The sequence below is a fragment of the Zootoca vivipara genome, chromosome 6, assembly GCF_965207765.1.
Source record: "Zootoca vivipara chromosome 6, rZooViv2.hap1.1, whole genome shotgun sequence".
NCBI classification, from domain to species: domain Eukaryota; kingdom Metazoa; phylum Chordata; class Lepidosauria; order Squamata; family Lacertidae; genus Zootoca; species Zootoca vivipara.
In genome coordinates this window covers 11,333,810-11,357,599 of record NC_142589.1, presented here as the reverse complement: position 1 = coordinate 11,357,599, position 23,790 = coordinate 11,333,810, and the positions used below count along the sequence as shown (strand labels likewise).

Sequence of the window (23,790 nt, the reverse complement as noted above, 5' to 3'; positions counted from 1 at the left end):
TCCTCAGGCTGAGCAGTTTTCATCAGTGTGGTACAACTTTAGTTCCTCTAGAAATATGAATACTTCCTCACTTTCATTTATTTGTTCTACTTACATTCTGGATAGCTCAGATGGTTTGTGGTGCTGGTAATGCCAAGGTTGCAGGTTTGATTGTATATTCCTGCATTGCAGGGGGTTGGACTAGAATCAGGCATGGTCAAACTTGGCCCTCCAGATGTTTGGGGACTACAATTCCCATCATCCCTGACCACTGGTCCAGTAAGCTAGGGATGGTGGGAGTTGTAGTCCCAAAATATCTGGAGGGCCAAGTTTGGCCATGCCTGGACTAGATGATCCATAGGGTAATTAATAATATTTATAGCCCACCATCTGGCTCAGTTTCTCCAGCCACTCTGGGTGGCTCTCAACAGAATATTAAAAACACAATAAAACATCAAACATTAAAAACAGAGTCCCTTCCAACTCTACAATTCTATGAATCCACCTTTTCCTCCGAGGAAGCTCCAGGTGGCATAATTAGTTCTCCTCGTTTTATCACAACAGCCCTACAAGGGCAGGTTAGGCTGAGAGGCAGCAGGTGGCCCCAGGTCACCTAGTGAGCTTCGTGGCCAAGTGGAGGATTTGAACCCAGCTCCGAGTCCGCCACTGTATCCGTTATATACCACACTGACTTACACCACTACACCACAATTTTATCACTTTTTTCCCTGGAGAGATTCATGGACTTCAGTTCATTCTTTTGACACAGCTGAATTGACAATAGGGTGATATATATACTGTATATCTTGTGCCTTTAGTATCGCTTCCAGGTACTTATAATAATGTAAGAAGAGCCTGCTGGATCAGGCCACTGGCCCATCTAGTCCAGCATCCTGTTCTCAGAGTGGCCAAGCAGAAGACTAAATGGGGAACCCATAGAGAGGGTTCAAGCACAAAAACACCTTGTTCCTGCTGTTGTCTCCAGCACCTGGTCTTCAGAAGCATTGCTGCAGAGCCAGAAGAGAGCCATCATGGCTGGAATCAATAACCTCTCCTCCCTGTCTATCTCATATTTAAAGCCCTCCAAATTGGTAGCCATTGCTGCCTCCTGTTGAAGAGAAATCCATAGCTTAACTGTGAGCTCTGTAAAGAAGGATTTTCTTTTATCTTAACCAGGGTGGGATCTACGCACATATATAAAAAAAAAACCACGCTGGGAAAATGCTTTTAAAAAGAAGTTTTTAAAAATACATTGAATTTTGCATAGCTCATTGTCACCCCTCTAGTGTCACATTTGTATACTTTACAACACATTTAAAACATTTCATTTGCAGCTGCGTAGATGAGTCCCACATTATGTATTTGCTCAACGCAACTGCAATACCGTGGCTGGTTGCATTTTCTTTTTTGCAGTATAATATTGTTTGTAGGGTCCCTCACCTTCTCTTACAAATTCACGCACACACACACACATTTTAAAAAAAGATGCAGATCATCCGAAAAGTACACAAAAACACAACCTCAGGGAAACAGAGATGTAGGGCCCAGGATTGCAACACATTTAGTTGGAAAGCGGGGTGGGGGCGGGGCGTGGAATGACACAACAGAGCGAGCCCTTAGGTGTCTCCCTGCCCTGTTGCTCAAGCAGATGCGGGGAACTGTTTCCCCTTCTGGTGGTTCCTCCTCTTTCTAGGGAAATCTGGGTCCCACAGTGATGCTGCTGTTTGTTAGGCTCCCAGAATCCACGCCAACCACTCCGTGTTCAAAATAGATGTAACGGACTCCAGTGGGGTAGTTATGGAATGTATACGAGCCCTAGAGAGGAAAGAGGGGAAGGAATGGTTAGGAGTCAGTTCAACAAAAGGAAGAGGAAAGAACTGTCGTTTTCACGAACCGTTTACTCAAGGCCCACATCCAGAGGCAATTTGATGCCTTTTTTTGCTAACCTCTCTCCATTCACTCTCTCCGGGCTCACTTATGACCAACTCTTCAGCGCGACATTCGCAGAGGACTTCAGAATCGGCAGACAACAGTTTCATGTGCAGAGTGTAGTTGTAGGGGTCCTCGTCAAGGACGTCGCACCTATTTTGGGGCACAAAACAACACAGGAGCGATTTCTAAGGAGGAACCAGTCCCGCAGAAAAGAGCTGATCGCATTCAGACAATTTGCAGTCGTCTGCTTATTTATTTAGGGTATCTGTGTCCTGCTTTTCATCCAAAAAAAAGCCCCCAGACCACCTTATACACAACTCAAACAAGACCGCCCCTACTCGCAGGCTTGCAACCTGCACCACACACAAGAGAGAGAAAGGACAGGGAGGCAAAAGGAAAATCAAAACATGGGGACCAATTTCTAAACAGTTGTACCTGCAGGGACCATCTGGTACAATTCAGGGGGAGAAGGTGAAGCCCTGAGATCTTCGAAGCCATGAGGTCTAGGAACTTGTTGCTTCCAAATTGAAGCTGAGTTTGGCTATCTGTTGCATTCCTCACTTTGCCCAGAAACCCCAACGGTAAGGGTTCGTTTTGCTTCCGCTATCAAGGAGGGCTACCAAGCCTGCAACTCCTGGTTTCGTCGGCTGCAGCACTCACCAGTCTTTCACAACAATATCGGGCTTGACTTCGTCCATCAGCTCATCCCAGTAGCCATGATCCTTTAAGACGATGAGCTGGCTTTTGGGTCTGGGCCTGAAACAGAGATCAAAGAGCCAAAATCACCATCACCCACATGGACCCATTGACATTGGGTTGGAGAGCACGGGTGGGAAATCTCAGGCCCCAGCGCCAACTGCAGCCCTCCAAACCTCTCTGTCTGGCCCTTGGGTCTACCCCAGGCTGCACCCCCTTCCCGGCCCCACACCCTACTGGCTTTGACAAACTCAACGTCCCAGCTCAGAAGCTTTTACCCTCCACAAAAGCATGCAAGGTTTCAACTCCGCATAGCAAACTCCCACTGGACAAATAAGTATACACATGCCGCCGCCACTGCCCCAAATTCATTTGATTGGGAATGTGCTCCTTACCCGCTAAATGCACCAAAGCACCATGTCCCATCCTCAAAGGGAGAGTTGTCCCTTGATAGCTTCCCTACATCCCAGGCCTCTACTTGATCTGGCTCAATTTGCCAGGAGTTCAGGCCCGCTGTGGAGAATCCAGAAAGAAAAGGACAGTGAAAGGAAAGGCTTTTTGCTTTGTGTCCCCCACCAGGGGAAGCAGCAAAGACCTCAAATCCTGGAGCAACCTCCACATGGAGATTTGAATCAAAGCCTCGTCTGCTTGAGGAACACCAGAAGCCACCTTCTACTGACTTCTACTGAGACAGATCCTTGGGTCCATCCTTCCACTGGCTGGCAGTGACTCTCCAAGGTTTCAGGGAAGGGACAGAGATGCCAGGGATTGAACCTCGACCCTCTTCTTGGATGGAAAATGGATACTCAGCCGCTCAGCTACAGCACTTCTCTTAAGACATAAGGACCCTGGTAGCTGCGTTATACCGAGTCAGACAGCTCCAAGGTCCAGCCACTTTTGATTGACGGAATTTGTGTGGAGAGGGTAACAACGTTTAGATTTCTAGGCATTGAGTTACAGGAGGATCTGTCCTGGAGTGTTAATACAAGGGGGCTTGTGAAGAAGGCGCAGCAGAGACTGTATTTTTTGAGAATTTTAAGGAAAAACCATCTTCCACAAAAGCTGCTGCTTGCCTTCTATCACTGTGCCATACAGAGCGTGCTTACGTACGGTTTATGTGTGTGGTACGGAAGCTGTACTTCTCAGGATAGAGCAGGGCTGTGCAGAATTATTAAAACAGCAGAGAGCATTATTGGCTGCTCACTCTCCACCTTAGAACAAATCTACACCACCAGGTGCCATAGAAAAGCACTAGACCAGGCATGTCAAACATGCGGCCCTCCAGATGTTTTGGACTACAATTCCCATCTTCCCCAACCACTGGTCCTGCTAGCTAGGGATCATGGGAGTTGTAGGCCAAAACATCTGGAGGGCCGCATGTTTGACATGCCTGCACTAGACATATCAAGAGATCCAGCGCACCCTGGTCACCATTTCTTTGAGCTCCTGCCATCGGGACGGAGATATAGAACAATGCAGGCAAGAACGAGCCGTCTCAGGAACAGTTTCTTCTCTAGAGTTTCCATTTTGGCCTTAAATGGAAAGTCTGGACTTTGAAGTCATCTTATTTTACTTGTTATTTTGTATCGTATTTACTGTTTTTAATTAGGTTTTGTAATTTTGGATTATGCGGAATGCTTTATCTGAGTGGATGTAGCAACCGAGTAATTTCGTTGTTCCCGCAAGGGGACAATGACAATAAAGATATCTTATCTTATCTCATCCATCGAGTTCAGTATTGCCTGCACTGACGGGCAGGGGCTCTCCAGAGTTTCAAGGAAGGGGACGTTCTCAGCCTCACCTGAGATACATACAGATATTGAACTTGGGACTTTCTGCACTCCCTAAACATGCACACTGTCTCCAGATAAAGGTAATCAATCACCCGGGGCAACCAAAACTATCTCCGTCCCAGATATTCATAGCTCCTGTATGCATAAGAATAGGGACGCAGGTGTCACTGTGGTCTAAACCACTGAGCCCCTTGGGCTTGCCAATCAGAAGGTCGGCAGTTAGAATCCCCGTGATGAAGTGAGCTCCTGTTGCTCTGTCCCAGCTCCTGCCAACCTAGCAGTTCAAAAGCTCACCAGTGCAAGTAGATAAATAGGTACTTTGCCTTTTCTGATAAAGCAAGGCTTCCCAAACTTGGGACTCCAGCTGTTTTTGGACTACAACTCCCATCATCCCTAGCCTAGAGGGGATGATGGGAACTGTAGTGCGGAAGCAGCTGGAGACCCAAGTTTGAGAAACACTGCTCTAAACTAAAAAAAGGCCCAAGCGTGGCACCCTTTCTCAATCAGTTTGGCTGCCCAGTTCTGAATCTTTCTCATCTCTGCAACATCCGTTTTGAGATGAGGTGCTAAAGATTTATGGTTTACGGGAGAAGTCTGGAAGAAGTTCTTCCTCCCCACCTTCACCGCAGGGATTCCTGATGAGGTTCTTCTTCATTCTGCAGAGAAAGTAGAAAGTCTTCCAGTCAGGGAGAGCACCAACCAACACACCAAGTGGGTAGCCGGCCTGCTCACACTTCTCTTTCCATCCCGTGCTCAGAGTGTCCACCATGTCTCGCCACCGGGAGCAAACCAGACGGCAACTGCGAAGGAGGAACCAGGAAGGGAGCCGAAGGAAGATCTCCAGCAGCATCTCCTTGGGAAGGTCCTCAATATTCACCATCTTCCTTCGAGGAGGGCCCACAAGGCAGGGGAAGAAATGGAAAAGAAAGCATCTCAAACTCTGGGATTCGCTCCCGCTAGAAGCAACGGCGACCGCCGAGTCGGATGGCTTTAAAAGAGGATTGGCAGAGATGGCAAGAAGATAAAGTCCCCACCAGAGAAGAATGGCAGGTCCAGTTGATGGACTATGCCGAAATCACCAAAATGGCCGGAAGAGTCAGAAATCAGGAAGACCAAAATTTTAATAAGGAATTTGGGGGGGGGGATTATAACTTATCTTAAAAACCACTGTAAAGTTACAGTCGTTTGTAGGATTGGAATATCACTTGTAGTTTAATGGTGAATTTTGTACACAATGGAGAGGTAAAAGATTTTGGATTATCATAAAAGATGCTGGAGGAAATGATTAACAATAGGAGCCACAAATCCCAACAAAAGCATCCATGACAGATGGCCATCTAAGCTCTGCTTAAAAACCTCCAAGGAAGGAGAGTCCACAGCCTCCCAAGGGAGACCATTCCACTGTTGGTGGCCATCACTGCTTCTCATGTTCTTATCATGGGAGAAGTTCCTTCTTTGCCTGCTCAGAGGCACTGTGGCCACTTGTGCTCTTGGAGACTGTTTCTGATGCTGGCGCTTATTACTGACTTATACTAGACGAAATTAAAAGACGCCTGCTTCTTGGGAGAAAAGCAATGACAAACCTAGACAGAATCTTTAAAAGCAGAGACATTACCTTGCCGACAAAGGTCCGTATAGTTAAAGCTATGGTTTTCCCAGTAGTGATTTATGGAAGTGAGAGCTGGACCATAAAGAAGGCTGATCACCGAAGAATTGATGCTTTTGAATTATGGTGCTGGAGGAGACTCTTGAGAGTCCCATGGACTGCAAGAAGATCAAACCTCTCCATTCTGAAGAAAATCAGCCCTGAGCGCTCACTGGAAGGACAGATCGTGAAGCTGAGGCTCCAATACTTTGGCCACCTCATGAGAAGAGAAGAAGCCTTGGAAAAGACCCTGATGTTGGGAAAGACTGAGGGCACTAGGAGAAGGGGATGACAGAGGATGAGATGGTTGGACAGTGTTCTCGAAGCTACGAACATGAGTTTGACCAAACTGCGGGAGGCAGTGCAAGACAGGAGTGCCTGGCGTGCTATGGTCCATGGGGTCACGGCGAGTCTGACACGACTAAACAACAACATACTAAATACTTATTTACAGCTTGCCCTCGGAAATGCAAGCTTGCTTACTTAGATGATAAGAATAACTTTTTTTGTTGGTTCCCCCCTCCAAAAGTGCTTTATTATTATTACTGTATTGCAAATTTATTTGTTTGTTTTTTTCGAATTAACATTTTACACTCACATATCCAACATAAAAACAAAATTCCAAGGAATCTCCTGGACTTCCCTCCTCCCCTTTGTGGGTCTTATTGTTAGTCATTTCCTCCTGCATCTTTTATAATAATTCAGATCTTTTACATCTACGGCGGTACCTACGGGACCGCCTCTCCTGGTATGCCCCGCGGAGGACCTTAAGGTCCACAAACAATAATATTCTGGAGATCCCGAGTCATAAAATGGCTAGATTGGCCTCTACTAGAGCCAGGGCCTTTTCAGTACTGGCCCCAACCTGGTGGAACGCTCTTTCCCAGGAGACCAGGGCCCTGCGGGATCTGTCATCTGTCCGCAGGGCCTGCAAGACAGAGCTGTTCCGCCTGGCCTTTGGGTTAGACTCAGCCTGATCCCTGTGTTTCCTCCCTCACGGCTTGGACTTATGGACTACTTGAAATGAGGCTGCACTTTAAATTTTAATACTGTATTTTAATCTGTATTTTAATTAATTGTTTTTATGTTTTATTGTAATGCTGTTGGTGTCAGCCGCCCTGAGCCCGGTTTTTGACTGGGGAGGGCGGGGTATAAATAAAAATTTATTATTATTATTATTATTATTATTATTATTATTATCTCTGTTATATCCAAAAATCACCATTAAACTACAAGTGTTATTCCACTCCTACTAATGATTTTAACTGTTTACTATGGTTTTTAAGATAAATTATAATTTTCCCCATTTCCTATTTAAAAAATAAATAAAAGTGTTGTTAATTAAACCCTCCCACGGATCTACCCCAACACACACACACACCCTCCAGCTCATGGTACCTGGAAGCCCCACGTCACCTCCAGGGGGGAAAGTGTCGTCTCTGTCCGGTTCTGCGCCCAGAAGACTAGGAGGAAGTGAGACTGCTCTGATATCGGATAACGCCATCCAATCTCCGCCCCGAGGAGGGGAATCCTGGCTCATTTGCATCCGATGACGCCCCTTCGACGTCAGCTGGCTCCTTCCAAAGGAACCCCGTTCCTCCCCTCCCGCTTTAATCGTTTAATAGTTTAAGGCGCCTCCAGATGCAAAGCTCAGAGGCGCGCGCAACGCTTCGGTTCCGAGCTGATTCTGACCACCAGGGCTTCATTTATTCCGGGGCGGGGCGACAGGAGAGAGAGAGCGACATGTCCCTCCTTGGACATGTGCATAGATTTTTTGGAAGCTACAGTATTTATAATAGCGCTTAAAAAAAAAAAAAACCGGGGCTCTCCATCCTAACAGCTAAGGCTGTATAGGGTCCTCCTGCAACCGTTGTCAGCCAACTTGAGCTCAGGCAGATAGACTTCCTTCCCAGAAAACTCAGGAAAAAGTGGACTTGGGAATTGCAGTTGCTCTTTGGAGAAGATCCTCTGCCCTCGACTGGGGCGCGCTCAACACGAGAGGCGCGTCATCGTGCGCAAAGGAGCCCGGACTGGGAATCCCCTGCTCGCCCTGCCTACAAGGCGTGGTGCTGCCTTGGGGGACCCGCCCCAGAGGCTTTTGTCCTGCCCACTCCACCATGTTCACATTCGGTTTCCTTTTCCTGCAAGGCCGTGGAGTGTCTTGGAGGTACCGCGTGGCTCCTGCGCATTTTCCAGCCCCTGTAAGCCTGTTATTTTTTTGGAGGGAGGGGACGTTCAGGACAGGCAAGAGGTGCCTTAGTCTGAGGCAGGATCTGCAGAAGTGGAGTCTGCGAGGTTCAGTTTGTATTGGGAGGGGGTCCGCCCTCTCCTGCTCTCCGGACCTGTTTGCAGTATAAGTGATGGCATGGCCTCTGAACATGTGCAGAGCGACCCCTCTTTCTTTTCTTCCCTCTAAGTTCGTAGTTTCCCCACCCCCCCACCCAGGGTTTCAGAAACGTGTGAACTTGAGATGGGAGTCCCTCCCCTCGCTATGAAGTGTTGCCACCTGCATGGAGTACAGTAATTGTGTCTTGGGGTCCGTGGGGATGCTCAGAAGTAAATTTATTGGCCTATCCAAAGGATCCCTGTTAGACCCATAGCCAGAGAAGGGGGGGTACTAACATGTCAATACAGAACAGTGAAATGCAATACTGTACTTAGTACAGTAATGGGCTACTCGGAATAGTAAAGGTAAAGGTAAAGGGACCCCTGACCATTAGGTCCAGTCGTGACCGACTCTGGGGTTGCGGCGCTCATCTCACTTTACTGGCCAAGGGCGCCGGCGTACAGCTTCCAGCAGGGTGGATTTGATTTAAATCAAACTGAATCAGTTTGATTTAAATCACGATTTAAATCACTAGTCAGTAAAGCTTGATTTAAATCATAGTTTTCTACATAAAGACTAATTCTTGCTGGTATAACTTTAATATGCAAGTAGATGAAGATTTTTAGAATAACAACTTTTCATATTAGGGTTTTTTTATCCCCAGTTTAATAGGTTAATCATTCATATTTGGACAACTTTTCTGTTGTACTTAGGAAAGAGAAAAATAATAATTACCTTAATAATAATAATTTAAATAGATTTATTCAACTGAAACAATAACATTACAGCATATGTTATTTGCTTAAACAAACAAAATATATATATTTTAAGAAACAGCCCAGCCTACACAATAATAACTGCCCAATAATCTTACAAAAACCTCTGGAAGAGCATGACATTGTTAATGGATTAATGGAATATATTTACCAAAAAAATTAAACATAAACAACCTTATTCTACATAATTAAAAAAACTAATCTTTATTTCATGATGGAATAACCTTTGGATGGTAATATATTTTCCTCAAAAAGCATTTTATTTTTTAAAAATTGATTTAAATAAAAAGATCCGATTTTATTTATTTATTTATTTTAAATCATTGATTTTTATCCACCCTGGCTTCCAGGTCATGTGGCCAGCATGACTAAGCCGCTTCTGGCGAAACCAGAGCAGCGCACGGAAATGCCGTTTACCTTCCCGGTGTAGCGGTACCTATTTATCTACTTGCACTTTGACGTGCTTTCGAACTGCTAGGTTGGCAGGAGCTGGGACCGAGCAACAGGAGCTCACCCCATCACGGGGATTCGAACCGCCGACCTTCTGATCGGCAAGCCCTAGGCCCTGTGGTTTAACCCACAGCGCCACCCGAGTCCCCTTCTCAGAATAGGCCCATTGAAATGAATGGACCTAAGTTAGCCAGGTTCATTCATTTTAATGGGTCGTCTCTGAGGGTAACTGATGTTGGATACAGCCCGATAATAACCCTGCTTAAATTAACATTTTAATGGGGGTGGGGTTTTTGTGGGTGGGGCTTATTTAAATTGTTTCTAAATGTACTGTATGTTAATTTTGGATTTTTGGATTTCATTTCATTTCACTTTTAATTTGTTTCCCACCTTTCTGAAGAAACGACAAAAGTTTGTGGACCTTATAACAGTCTGATCCAATCCAATATTATGACATACAAAAGTTACAAATAAAGCCTTGGCATACCTTCTTTTGCATGTCATGCATCTATCTCTATATTGGTTTCACTTTTTAAGTTGCATTACTGAAATAAATGCACTTTTCAACGATATTCTAATTTTGCGGGTTTCACCTGTAGTAGTGCACAATGAAATTTAAATATCAGCAAATAAGAATTAAGCACAAATTCACTCTTGACCATTACAATAAACGGTTTCTAAACTATAATCAATAACAATAACAGCAAGTCACAGTGCACAAAATAACACAATACAAATTGAGAAGCAAAGACACAAGATTTATAATAAATAAATATATATTTTTTAATATCCCTGAACTCCTCTCTTCCCAGCTGCTTCTGCATGGTCTGGGGAAGACTCCACCTAGGTCTGGAGGGTGGGCCAGGGCTGGTAGAAAAAGCCATTGCCTGATGGCCAGCAAAAAATGCCGAAGGAAAGCTAAGAATGAATGGGGGCAACTGATAGATGTGGATGGAGCACAGAATGCTTAACTGGCTCTTGGGGCAGGGAAAGAAACCAGGGGGGAGAAGCAGGAAAAAGGAATGAAGCACCTGGCTACAACATTTTGTTGCAGCATTCCCCTTTACAGCTATTTCCCACTGCTGCTGTTATTGTGGCGTTTCTCTCTCATTCTCATCCTCTTATGGTTCTTCCCTGGAAGCAGCCGAAAGACCACTCTGAAGAAAGATGCTGACTATAGGGGACTTGCCTGAACATGTCCTGCTGGAGGTGCTAGCCTGGGTACCAGCAAGGAACCTGCTTTGCAACTGCCGGCTGGTTTGCTCCAAGTGGCGACGCCTGGTGGACAACCCTGAGCTGTGGAAGATCAAGTTCCAGCGAAAGAGTGGACCTGAGACCCAGGAGTCGAAGGCCTTCTTCATTTACTCCCACAGGGAGAAGAACTTAATCAAGAATCCTTGCGGCAAAGGTGCATCCCTGTTCAGCTGGGGGGTGGAGGGGGTTATTGCTTGGTTTCTGTTCATTGTTTTTGTTATGTATTTTGTGTTCGGGACCCAGGTGGCACTGTGGGTTAAACCACTGAGCCTAGGGCTTGCTGATCAGAAGGTCAGCGGTTCGAATCCCTGTGACGGGGTGAGCTCCCGTTGCTTGGTCCCAGCTTCTGCCAACCTAGCAGTTCAAAAGCACGTCAAAGTGCAAGTAGATAAATAGGGACCGCTACAGCGGGAAGGTAAACGGTGTTTCCGTGTGCTGCTCTGGTTCGCCAGAAGTGGCTTTGTCATGCTGGCCACATGACCTGGAAGCCAATAATGCGAGATGAGCGCGCAACCCCAGAGTCGGTCACGACTGGACCTAATGGTCAGGGGTCCCTTTACCTTGCATTTTTACATCCCCAAGATCTACAGATGAAGGGCAGTACCCTGTATACAAATTTAATAAATAAGGAAAGGGAAATGGCCACAGTCCAACAAATGATTTGCGTGACCCTTTTGGAAGGCACTTTGCTGCGAATGACGGGGAACAGGGCTGGGCAATGCTGGGCTTTCGACATCACAGTGCACCGTCAGCCAAACATCGTGGTTTGGCGATATACCGCAATGTTGAAAAAAGCTGCATCGGCCCCAGCTGGCGAGGTGCCCGGTGGAAACATCACAGAGCTCATTGCGGGAGCTGAGGCATTTTCAGTCCAGCGCCTTGCGGGCTGGGGCCAATACAGCTGGCCCCGACCTGCTGCTCAGCTGGAGGGCGGAGATGCTCCTTCCCGCAGCAGAGCCAGCTCTGAGGCCCCTTGGCCTGGCTCTGCTGGGGGCGGGAGAACAACTGCCCCCGGTGGAGCCAGCCCTGAGGTCCCTGCCACTCGTGCTGGAGCAGCAAGGACCCAAGCTGCCTCTGCCTTTGCTGGCATTGGGGGCAGGCGAGTTATCTCGCCCGTTCTCCCCCTACTCCTGAAGATCATCCTAGCGGCAATAGCCAAGCATATATGGGACCTGTCAGGCTCTGTGTGCTTGACTGCCTTCGCCTGTGCGGGTGCTCTACCTATTTCCTCTGGGAGGAATGACGCAGCCCACCCTCCTGGGCACAAGGCGTGGGGCATCTTCACCTTGTGGAGAGGGGCCGCTGGCGAGTGCTGGGCCTGCCAGCGGCATCAAAGAGCCCCTAAACCGCCTGGCTGCCTTCCACCGGGAGGGTGAGCTCCGTCTTCCTGGGAGGAAAGGCACAGCACCCCCTCACGGAGGAAGGCAGCCAGGCGGGGTCTGGGCTCTCTCAGCTAGAGAAGGGTTGCACTTTATTTATTTATTTTTTATAATATATTTATTAGGATTTTAAAGACCTTTAAAAAATAGAAAACAGAAAAAGAAAATACAAAACACAAAAAATACAACAATACAATACAAAAAAGAAAAATATAAAAACAAAAAATTCTACCTTATAACCCTCATTGTCAATCTATTGACTTCCTCATTCCTCCTCCTCCTGCGATTCTTTACATATCCCCTGTAGTAAACTCTAAATCTTATATACTTTCTAGTTATTACTTTAATATTATCTTATTTCTATCTCTTTTACATCTTAACCTATTACATTCTATCGAAATCTTTCTTCTTTATTAAGTTATCATCAATTTCTAACATTATTTATTTTACACCATTATCTTACTCTTTATCTCCCTCACTTCCACTATTATCTAATCTATTATATGCTTATTCTTTAAATAAATTTTAAATTTCTTCCAGTCTTCTTCCACTTCTTCTTCACTTCGATCTCGGAGTCTCCCGGTCAGCTCAGACAGTTCCACATATTCTATCAATTTCTTCTGCCATTCATCCACTGTTGGTATTTCTTCATTCTTCCAGTTCTTTGCAAGTAGAATTCTTGCCGCTGTTGTGGCGTACAAAAAGAAAGTAACATCCTTCCTAGGTATATCATCTCCCGTTATCCCAAGTAAGAAGGCCTCTGGTTTTTTAGCAAAGGTGTTTTTCAACACTTTTTTCAGTTCATTATAAATCTTTCCCCAGAAGTTAGAGAAGGGTTGCACTTTAACCGAGCCCCCATCCTGCCACTGGCTCGTGCGAGCCGCTGGTGGGTCGAGGGTTCCGTAAAACAGCTTGGCTCAGACAAGGGCAGCAGCCAAGCAGTTTAAAGAAGCAGAGGAAGGAACAGGCCGTATTGGCACCTCCCTCCTGATTCTCCCTCTGTCGGGACAGAGTACAATGTCAGTTTCACCAGTGGTATATCTGCCTCCAGCTCCCAGCTAGTTTGTTTCTCCCTCGGGGCAATGGAGGCAGAGAGACTCAAGAGCAGTGGTGGTTTCACCAGCAATATACCGCTGAGTGAAGCTGTCATCGCGGTCTGCCCCCACATAACAGCCCTGGGCAATATATCGATATATTGCCCATGCCTAATGGGGAAAGGGTTTAGTGGCAGTCAGTGGACTAGAGGTACTATCCTGTTTCTCCTATTTTAAGACGTCGTCATAAAATAAGCCATAGCAGGATTTTTAAGCATTCAAGGAATATAAGCCATACCCCGAGCATAGCTGCCAAGTTCTCCCTTTTTTTAAGGGAAATTCCCTTATGCTGAATAGGCTTCCTCGCGAGAAAAGGGAAAACTTAGCAGCTATGACCCCGAAAATAAGACATAGTGATAGGCACAGCAGCAATACCGGCCATGGCAGGAGGAGGAGGAAAAATATAAGACATCCCCTGAAAATAAGCCATAGTGTGCTTTTTTTGAGGAAAAATAAATCAGGGTGGATAAAAATCAATGATTTGTATTTTGTTAACATGGATGTTTGTTTAAGCAAATAACATATGCTGTAATGTTATTGTTTCAGTTGAATAAATCTATTTAAATTGTTATTATTAAGGTAATGATTCTTTTTCTCCTTCCTAAGTACAACAGTAAAGTTGTCCAAATATGAATGATTAACCTATTAAACTGGGGGGGGGGGGGGAACTAATATGAAAAGTTGTTATTCTAAAAATCTTCATCTACTTGCATATTAAAGTTATACCAGCAAGAATTAGTCTTTATGTAGAAAACTATGATTTAAATCAAGCCTTACTGACTAGTGATTTAAATCATGATTTAAATCAGTTTGATTTAAATCAAATCCACCCTGAAATAAATATAAGACGGTGTCTTATTTTCGGAGAAACACAGTAGGCTATTCCCCTAAATGTTCCTGCTATATTTGAGTATTAAACCCTGACGCCACCTTTCCAAAGCCCAGGAAGCTTCTCCCCAGCTTAGGGAGGGAGCCGAGATGCTGGTGTGTGTGATGTCAGTACGTCATGCCTACAACGTCCCCCCTATTGCCCTCACTGGCCTGTGTGGATCTGTATCCAGGATCTGTATCCTCTCCTTGGTCTGGCTGCTGACTCCTCTGTTGCTTCCACTGACTCAAAAGCCTCTTTCTTCAATGTCCGTCATTTTGGTTTGGTTTTGTTTCTGCAGAGGGCCTGGACTCCTGGGCAATGAGGGTCCCTTCTGAGGGCCACTGGAAAACCGAGGAGCTGTCCGAGGAGGATATGGCAGCCCTCCCTGTGGAAAGTTTCCTCCAGAGGAATTCCTACGCAAAAAAGAAAGACTCCTCCCCACAGTGGGTCAACAAATGCTTTGCTGCATGTGACGGGTGAGGGTCCGTGGATAGCTGCGAGTCCAAAATGACTCCCTGGCTGCAAATCTGGTCCCTCGGGGACACAGTTACCCCATTTGGGACCAGGGAACCCCACACACGTGCCCACCCCCTGTCCCCCAGAAACAGTACTTCTCTCTTGTCGGGATTCGACCTCAGGCTATCCATCAATTGCCATCCATCCACCCAGGCATGTCCAACAGGTAGATCGTGATCTACTGGTAGATCACTGGACGTCTGCGGTAGATCACTGGTAGATCATCGGCTCCCCGCAAAGAAGCTGAACAACTGTGGCTCCCCTTAAAGAAGCTCAACATTTTACCTCCTCCCTGAAAAAAACTCAACAACTTTGATCCAACTACCCCAAAATGGGCCTTCCTCCTTCCTAAAAAAAAGCTCAACAACTTTGACCTGAACCCCAAAAAAGGGGGTGGATAACTGCCAGTTTTTAACTGTGAGTAGATCGCAGTCTCTTGGGAGTTGGCCACCCCTGCTCTAACCACCTTCAGGCATTCTCACAAGATGTTCCTTTCTGCTTCAGGCTCTGCGGCAAGGCTCAGCTCATCATTCTGAAGGACGTTGGGTACTGGGACGAGCTGATCGATGAAGCCAGACCTAACATCGCCGTGAATGAATGGTGGGTTCAGAGCATCCAGTCTTGGTTATGGGTGGGGGCTGCGTGGTCCAAAGGACAGATGGAAAACTTATGGAATATGCAGACATGGCAAAACTTAACGTAAGAATAAGAGATCAAGACAACAAAAGAAGGGAAAGGGTTTCTTGAATATTTACAGATAAATTGTGAACAGGTAAGAACATTGGCAAGGTTATTGTAGTAACCTGCAATTACATAAAATTTGCTCATTTATTCATCTGCTTTAAATATGTATATTTATTTATGTATATACAGTGGTGCCTCGCTTAACGAATGCCCTGCTTAACGAAATTTCCGCTTAACGAAAGGATTTTTCGAGCGGAGGTTGCCTCGCTAGACGAATTCGTTTTATGAAAAATTCGTCTAGCGAATCACAGTTTCCCATAGGAATGCATTGAAATTCAATTAATGCGTTCCTATGGGCAAAAAAAATTCAATGCATTCCTATGGGATTCACTAGACGAATTTTTCGTTATAAGAAAAGACCCGTGGAACGAATTAAATTCGTCTAGCAAGGCACCACTGAATAAATAAGCAAATTAAGTTAATTTGAATATGCAGAAGTTATTTTAAATGAATTTAAGGAACCGCAGGAAGAGGGGGAAGGAAGTCAGGTTTTGAAACGTTAAAATGCTTGTAAAATTAGTGAAATGTAGAAACCTGAAAAGCAGGATCTGGTAGGATTCCAGACAGCTCCAAAGCTGGCAATGTGCTCCAACCCAATGCCTTCAACCTTGGGTCTCCTAGTGTTACTGGACATCAGCTCCCATCATCCCTCACCATTGGTGTGCTGGGGGTGATGGGACTTGTAGTCCAACCACCTAAGGTTATAGAACACTGCTCATCCACTCTGAGCCTTCTCCCCCCCCCCTATAATTTTTCTGTTTTTACATTTTAGAATATTCATTTAAACAACCTTAAAATATCAATGACTTCCCTTCTTCTCTTTCCATGGTTCATTTTGCATAACATAAATCCCTGCATATTTTATATAAACTAAATGGCCTCGGTTCCAGTATACCTGAAGGAGCGTCTCCACCCCCATCGTTCTGCCCAGATACTGAGGTCCAGTACCGAGGGCCTTCTGGCGGTTCCCTCGTTGCGAGAAGCCGAGTTGCAGGGAGCCAGGCAGAGGGCCTTCTCGGTGGTGGCGCCCACCCTGTGGAACGCCCTCCCATCAGACGTCAAAGAGAAAAACAGCTACCAGATTTTTAGAAGACATCTGAAGGCAGCCCTGTTTAGGGAGGCTTTTAATGTTTAAATGATTATTTTATTTCATTTTTCTGTTGGAAGCCGCCCAGAGTGGCTGGGGAAACCCAGCCAGATGGGCGGGGTATAAATAATAAATTATTATTAATTATTATTATTAAACTGAACCATTCAGTTTTCCATTATTGCATCCATCCAAACTTATTTATACTGTTGAATTCATCTTAATCCTGCCAATGTTTTCAAGTGTACACGATTTCACCCCATATATTCAATAAACATTTTCCAATCTTCTTTAAACATATGTTCTTCGTGTTCTCTTATTCTTTATGTTAAGTCCGCAAGCTGCGCATATTCCATCAGTTTAAGTTGCCACTCTTCTTTAGTTGGGACCTTGCTCATTTTTCATTTGGGGGCTAACAAAACACAGGCCGCAGTAGTAGCATACATAACCTTGTTTTGTTAGCACTCTGAGCCCTTTTGCACCTTTGCAGGCCTTGAATTTCCTGAGCAAGCTGTGATCCTCCTTAAACGGCCTGCAGGCAAACATGAATGGCACAGTCAGAGATAGGGATGCTCCTGAGTACCAGCTACTGGAAAGGCAGGATGGGAGAGGGTTCTTGTATTCGGGTCCTGCTTGTGGGTTTCCCATAATGGGCATCTGGTTGGCCACTGTGAGAACAGGATGCTGGACTGGGTGGTCCATTGGCTTGATCCAGCAGGCCCTTCTTACGTTTTGTAGACGCACCAAATAATATATTTGCATACAAACGTAAGACAAGCCCTCCTAGATCAGACCAATGACTCGTCTAGTCCAGCCTCCTGTTCTTGTGCAACTGGTATTCAAACGTATCCCACCTCTTGACAGTGGAGGGAGAACACAGACACCATGGCTGGTAGCTTCAAGAACCACCTCTCTCCATATGAACCTAGCCAGACCCTGAGATCATCTTCCAAGGGCCTCTATCGTGTGTCTCCTTGAGAGGTCCGGAGGGCGGCAACATGAGAACGGGGCCTCCTCTGCAGTGGCTCCGCATCTGTGGAATGCTCTCCCCAGGGAGGTTTGCCTGGCTCCTTCATTGTACACCTTTAGGCAGTAGGCAAAAGCGTTCCTCTTTAAGCAGGCCTTTGGCTGACTGACGCCTGATGTCCTTTTAAAATGTATTGGGTTGTTTTTGTATTTTGATCATGTGTTTTGTGGTTTTATATTGCGATTTTATATTGTAACCACCCTGAGACCTGCAGGTATAGGGCAGTATAAAATTATTATTATTATTATTATTATTATTATTATTATTATTATTATTATTATTAGCAGCCTTTGAAAGCTGTATTCATGCATGAAACTGATTGATGTACCTTGCAAAGGGAGATAAGCATACAACCTTTTGCCATTATTGGCTATATTAATTATTATTTATTAGGAGTAACTGTTTTAAAGTTGTACATTCAAGTGCATGGGAATAGATTTGTATCAAAAGGTCTAGGGCTAGGCTACCTTGATTTTTTTATCTGGAGGTTATCGGTCACGAAATGTATACTCATGGTTTGGTGTTGAGTGTTCAAACCATGCCTAGTTTGGTTTCTGCCCAAACTGATGTTTTTTCTTCCCCCCCCCAAAAAAAAACAGCTATTATTGTCCCCCTGGCAGCCGCTATCAACTTAGCGTGAAGCTGTTGGCCGCAGACTTTCAGCTCCTCCAGATCTTCCATTCAGAAGGGCACGGTTCGGAAGCTCCACGCTGGCGACGGGTCTGTAAGCCCTAGTGGAAAATGCTTGGGGTGGGAAGCAGAAGCAAAGCCTGCTATAGATGGGGGAAAGACTTTCTCGATCTGAGGGCCGCATTCCCTTGTATGTAGGCTTCCGGGGGCCACATTCCAGTGATGGGCGGGAGCAGAGGTTGAAGTGGGCAAGCAGGTGCTTATTCATTTACTTTTATCTAAAGGCGTTTGTGGTCATCACAAAAAGAGAGAGAGCCAGTGTGGTGTTGTAGTTAAGAGTGTCAAGACTATGACCTGGGAGACCAGGGTTCGAATCCCCACTTGGCCATGAAGCTTGATCCCATTCAATGTCTTCTCTAAGCCTAACCTACCTCCCTGGGGATAAAATGAGGTGAGAGTAATATATATACGGAGAAAACATGGTCTATAAAAGTAAGAAATGAATCCATATAAATTTAAAAACCTGTATGTGATATACGCAAAATTATCGATAAAGCAAGTCCAGAGAATCATAGAGTTGGAAGGGACCGCGGGGGGTCATCTAGTCCAACCCCCCTGCAATGCAGGGATATTTTGCCCAACGGGGGGCTTGAACCCACAACTTCGGGATTAAGAGCCCCGAGCTCTACCGACTGAGAAATAAGATGGAAAAAACAAAAGGTACGACATAGGAACGAAATCGGATTACATGCATGTTATAAAACAAAGTTGCACATTAATATATACATGTCTTTGGGTGTCTGTGTAGGTGTGCCTAAAAGTAAAAGGGGGTTAGCTGGGCACTGAAAGAAGAACAGCAAAGGCACCCGATCAACGTCATGGGCAGGGAGTTCCAAAATGTTGGTGGTGCCATGCTAAAAGAAGGAATCCAAGTGCGCAGTGAACATTTGTGCATCCCTTGTAAGCTGGCAGGACATATTGGTTGAGTGGGGGGGGGGTCAAGGAGATCTCTTACCTCCCTAAAAATTCTTGCAAAGCAGGACTGGTAAGTGGAGTGTCCAGAGGAGAGATCCAAGGGCCAGGCGGAGAGGTCTTGAGAGCCACATTCAACCCAAAGACCCTTACCTTTGAGAGGGGTAGTTTTCCTCCTAGCTCGGCAGCCTTGCCCCGTATTCAGCATCTATCTCTTTCTCTCCTGCCTTCAGATTTCGCATAGGTTTATCGAATGCCAGGCTGGACTCCGCTACATCCTGTTTGAACACCTGGCTGTAAACGGGAATGGCCAGCCGCCCGGGAACAGCGTGAGAGTCACCAGGAGCGGCATCACTCTTGGGCCATTTAATTGGGACGAAGACTTCATCGAGCCCTTTCCTGACTCAGATGATGAAGACGCCGCGAGTGGCAGCGGGTGCAACTGGTGAGGACCCACCCCCCTGTCTTCTTGCAGCCAATCAAGGGGAGGCTCTGCCTGTCATTGGCTCTCCCTTCATCTGTCTTTGTCCGTGGCGCCACCTAGAGGTGGGCTCCCTACCTACTGCCTACCTGTGCCAATGGGCACTGCCAGCCCCCACTGACTCTTAATTCTGCCCTGAGTGGAGCCCACACATCCCCTCTCCTTCTCCAAAATTGGTCCCTGTGCATTGTTCCATTTCAGATAATCAGGGAAGGAACTTAGAGGTGTTATAAGAATTTTAAGGCCTCAAATATAGAATAAATATTCTTAAATGCACACATATCTAAATATATGAACCATGTGCCTGAAATAGTACGGGAGAGCAATCCTGAAGCCATTTTGACTCCCAATGACCTCAGATATTCCTCTGCAGTAAGGGGGGCAAATGGGAAAAACCTCCGCATTGTCTTTTTGCTTACAAATCCTGTCTTAAGGGCGTATTTGTGTATGAATAGGGTGGGCTTGTGACCTGGATTCAGGAACTAAAGTACGGTACTAACCATCGCAAAACGATGGCCAGACTGCCCAGGTAATGCAGTCAGTGACCATTATTAGGTATTCTGGCAGACAGGATTTCTGCTGTAGACCCGTCTTCTTCTCTGATGTATGTATGATTTTGGGGGGGGGGGCAGGTCTTGGGCTACAGGGTGGGCAATTTCAAAAGTCTATATAAGGGCTTGTGCACCATTGTTCAGGGTTCTCCACCCTCCTGCGTGTGGTGAATGGGGACCCTGTTGCAGGAGTTTATTTCCTTTAATAAAGATCAGGCTTACTAGCCGCTTTGCTTCTCAATATATACTCTGGTTAGCCCAGGCTTCCTCAAACTCGGCCCTCCAGGTGTTTTGGGACTACAACTCCCATGATCCCTAGCTAGCAGGACCAGTGGTCAGGGATGATGGGAATTGTAGTCTCAAAACATCTGGAGGGCCGAGTTTGAGGAAGCCTGGGTTAGCCTCTGTTATTTTCTCTTACCAATAGGGAACCTTAGAAGGGCTCTGTAATACCCCATAAGTGAAAGGGAGCAGTTGAGCAGTTTATTTTTATAACAGTTGGAAGGGAAAGAACTGGTCAAAGTGATACATTTCCCCAAAGATGTCTGAAGCCAACTCTTAGATGATGCTCCAGTGGTTAGAGTGTGGGACTGGGATCTGAGAGACCAGGAAGTTCACTGGGTGTCTCCCTGGGCCCTGCCTCTCAGCTTCGCAGGGTTGTTGTGGGGATTAAAGGAGGAGGGGTCCACCACCTTGAGCCCCTTGGAGAAAAAGGTGTGGCATAAATGCAATAATTAAATATGTGCACCATCAACAGTACTTGATATTAAGACGCATCAGGGCTCTTTTTCTAAAGAATGGCAACGGTTTATTGACTACTAGTGTCATTCAGCCCGTTTAATAAACGGGCGCTAAAGCATTCAGCCTTTTTTGGCTGCAACGGCGCGTGGGGGGGCCAGTTGGCCCCTCCCACGGCCGCTGCTTCGTCGGGGCGCTCCGCTGAGCACAGCTGGCCAGCGGGAGAGCATGCACGCAAGTGTGCGTTCCAAGTCTCTGTGTCCAATTCCTGTGTCCGTGGGGCACATGCGCAGTAGTGCAAACCCAGGGACACAGGGAATACTGGACGCAGAGACACTTGCACTTTATTATATAGGATTTACAGATGAATTGCAAACAGATGAAAACATTAGCAGGATTATTGTAATAACCTGCAGTTTCATAAGAGTATATATTTAAAGCGACTGGAGTAAATTCATTGACTATATAAATAATAACTGTAGAAGTTTGAAGATGCTAGCAGGATTGAAATAAATCCTACGATGTGGACTTTATAATATAAGATTAAACTGTGAGATATAGATTTGAAAAGGGAAAGCTTGTTGGTGGGATGGAGGGAAGTCATAAGCTCGGCAGAGCGGTAGGGAATGAGATTTGTAGGCGTATGTTGGAAATTATTGTTTATTGTTTAAAGTGAAAATTCAATTTAAAAAATTATATTCAAAGATATTGGGCTTGCTGTGGCTGATGGGAGTTGTAGTTCTGTGACAAGCCAAGGGTTCCCTGCTCCTGTGCTAAATCCGTATCTCTGTCCTCCTTTGCAGATGAGTACTCCGGGACACCTTTCAAGCTTCTAGTCCCTAACTTTGAGGTGATGAACTGCAGCCCTGGGACCAGATGCTGGTCCCATCTGGCCCTCGGGGTTCTCCTCTCACTGGCCCTGCTCTGCCTGCTTCCTTGAGTGCCTTTGCCTGGCAGAATGTGTCCCTGAGCTGTAATAAAGCCTCTAGCTTGCCTGGATGGAGAAACCTACATATACAAACCTCTGGATTGTGCATGGTTTGGATGAAGCCTTCTGTTGCGCCACCCATGTTTTGCCTCAAGCCGCATCTACTGCTGGTTTGTGGCCCCTGGAAAGTTGTCCTGGAGGGAATGAGGACCCCTGCTTTCTCCCTAAATCGAAGGCCTGATTACTGCATTTCCCAATGAAGACATGGGGAGAGTTGCTCTTGTGCTCAGGACCTGCTCAGGGGCTTCCAGTAATGGACTGGTAACTGAGGTGACCAGATTTTTTCAATGAATCCAGGGACACACTTCAACTTCAATGGATTTTGTATGGGGACTTGATTTGTAAATCTAGGAACTCTCCCTGGGAAACGGGGACATCTGGTAACCTTACTCCAGACTTTAACTGCTATGTGACCAGCCAGCCCAAACTCCCAGGGTGACCTTTATAGGTGTGTGCAGATTAAGAGATCAAAGGCGGCTGCTCCACCTGCATGGAAAACACTATGAAACTGAAACTGATTGCTCTTATTTAGGGCCCATAAAGGAGGGTTTCATTCCACCCTGCATGCCGTCCTCCTTTTCCGCAACCAAAGATGACTAGCTCCAGGAGTCATGCTTCTGCGGATCCTAAATCCGACAGAGCCCAACTACAAGGAAAGGAGCGATTAGACGGGTTTACGGCCAGATTTACTGCCTCCCTCGGCTTCCCTTTTAAATCCTGCGTGTTGACAGGTTAATATCTTTCTTTACAAGCTGCTGCAAGGCATAGATGGAGCTGGGTGGAGGAAGCACAGAGAGAAAGGTGGCAATGCATATGTGGAGTGTGTGTGTGTAAGGCTGTCACCAAGCAGCTCTCATTGAAGCTGTAACGTTGCATCACAATCCTGGCTTTGGAATGCAGTCAGAATGCAGGGGAAGTTCTAGGGTAGGGGATCCCAAAGTGGGCAGCAGGATTCTTAGGGGCCAAGAGGCAAGAGGGAATCACTGGTGCGATGGAGGGGTCAATGTCTATCAGACTCTAAAAAGCCCCGATCACTGGATCAAGTTCAACAGCTTAGTTGAGTTCATTAAACTAAATAGTTTTAGCTGGCTTTGGAATAAATATGCCATTCGTGGTTACTGTTTTGGATTGGATTGTCTTATTTTCTTCCTTAGTGGGTCCTGCAAAGCACTATTCTGGGTGGTTTTTTTTATATTTTAGAGCAGCGGGCCCTAGGCATGAGTTTGTGGAACCCAAGGGAGTGCCCCCCACCGAAAAAAATTGGGAACCACACTCCTTACTGAGCCTGCTCTTTTCACTAAAGTGTTTGGGGTTTGTTGCCTAGCTTGAATAGAGAACCAGTGGGACCTAGTGGTTGGAGCAGTACTGGATTCAGGGAAGTGCTATGGGCGGTTCCCCTACACAGGGCGCCTAGCCAAAGGAGCACAAAATATGTGCAGAACAGAAGGCAAGAGGGTGGAGGGCATGAAAATAAGAAATATTTAGGGGTGTGGGCCAAATTTAGTCCTCGCTCAGGGCCGCCATATTACCAAAGTTCTCTCCTGGTTAGAATGTCAGATTAAGACCTGGAGACCAGGGTTCAAATTCCCACTTTGCCAGGGAGCTCAATGGGTGCGACCTTGGGTATGAGGTCATTGCCTTTCCCCAGCCTAACCTACCTCACAGGGTTGTTTGGGGGATTTAAATGAGAAGGGGGAGAACCACGTGTGCCACCTGGTGTTCTTTGAAGGAAAAATAGGGCACCAAATGTAATCATAATGGTGACTGTAGAATCATAAAAGCGCAGAGCTGGAAGGGATCCCCAAGGGTCATCTAGTCCAACGCCCTCCAATGCAGGAATCCCAGCTAAAGCAGCCATGAC

The 23,790-nt window shown here is 46.0% G+C and overlaps 2 protein-coding genes across 7 annotated transcripts; one reads left to right on the top strand and one right to left on the bottom strand.

The window, feature by feature from the left end:
- Positions 1 to 1,201: 1,201 nt before the first annotated feature.
- LOC118087072 (F-box only protein 44) lies at positions 1,202 to 8,008 on the bottom strand. 3 transcript variants are annotated; one of them, XM_060276252.2, is made up of 6 exons: positions 7,444 to 8,008; positions 5,019 to 5,284; positions 3,003 to 3,120; positions 2,572 to 2,667; positions 1,926 to 2,061; positions 1,202 to 1,794 (listed from the first exon to the last, which is right to left on the bottom strand). In XM_060276252.2, the coding sequence occupies exons 2-6, from the start codon at positions 5,278 to 5,280 to the stop codon at positions 1,669 to 1,671; spliced, it is 738 nt and encodes a 245-aa protein (XP_060132235.2). In that variant the 5' UTR covers positions 5,281 to 5,284; positions 7,444 to 8,008; the 3' UTR covers positions 1,202 to 1,668. The 3 variants fall into 3 exon arrangements, with proteins under 3 accessions (XP_060132235.2, XP_088527658.1, XP_088527657.1); XM_088671532.1 differs by having other exon boundaries at positions 1,874 to 2,061; positions 7,444 to 7,672; XM_088671531.1 differs by having other exon boundaries at positions 5,019 to 5,280; positions 7,444 to 7,649.
- Positions 8,009 to 8,126: 118 nt separating this feature from the next.
- LOC118077570 (F-box only protein 44) lies at positions 8,127 to 23,057 on the top strand. Of its 4 annotated transcripts, none has more exons than XM_060276256.2 (7): positions 8,127 to 8,246; positions 10,742 to 11,005; positions 14,494 to 14,671; positions 15,216 to 15,311; positions 18,169 to 18,289; positions 19,405 to 19,616; positions 21,745 to 23,057. In XM_060276256.2, coding segments are annotated over exons 2-7 (849 nt in total). In that variant the 5' UTR covers positions 8,127 to 8,246; positions 10,742 to 10,764; the 3' UTR covers positions 21,746 to 23,057. The 4 variants fall into 4 exon arrangements, with proteins under 4 accessions (XP_060132239.1, XP_060132238.1, XP_060132240.1 ...); XM_060276255.2 differs by having other exon boundaries at positions 8,133 to 8,246; positions 10,739 to 11,005; XM_060276257.2 differs by having other exon boundaries at positions 8,192 to 8,212.
- The last annotated feature ends 733 nt before the right edge of the window (positions 23,058 to 23,790 follow it).

What these genes read in the sequence shown, in the direction of transcription:
- LOC118087072 (XM_060276252.2), bottom strand. Translation starts at nt 5,280, where the DNA reads ATGGTGAATATTGAGGACCTTCCCAAGGAGATGCTGCTGGAGATCTTC. An exon ending in GATATTGTTGTGAAAGACTG is followed by an intron (nt 2,062 to 2,571) that starts GTGAGTGCTGCA and finishes GCCCCAAAATAG; the next exon opens with GTGCGACGTCCTTGACGAGG. An exon ending in GAGAGAGTGAATGGAGAGAG is followed by an intron (nt 1,795 to 1,925) that starts GTTAGCAAAAAA and finishes TTTCCTCTCTAG; the next exon opens with GGCTCGTATACATTCCATAA.
- LOC118077570 (XM_060276256.2), top strand. Translation starts at nt 10,765, where the DNA reads ATGCTGACTATAGGGGACTTGCCTGAACATGTCCTGCTGGAGGTGCTA. An exon ending in TGCTTTGCTGCATGTGACGG is followed by an intron (nt 14,672 to 15,215) that starts GTGAGGGTCCGT and finishes TTTCTGCTTCAG; the next exon opens with GCTCTGCGGCAAGGCTCAGC. An exon ending in AAGCTCCACGCTGGCGACGG is followed by an intron (nt 18,290 to 19,404) that starts GTCTGTAAGCCC and finishes TCCTGCCTTCAG; the next exon opens with ATTTCGCATAGGTTTATCGA.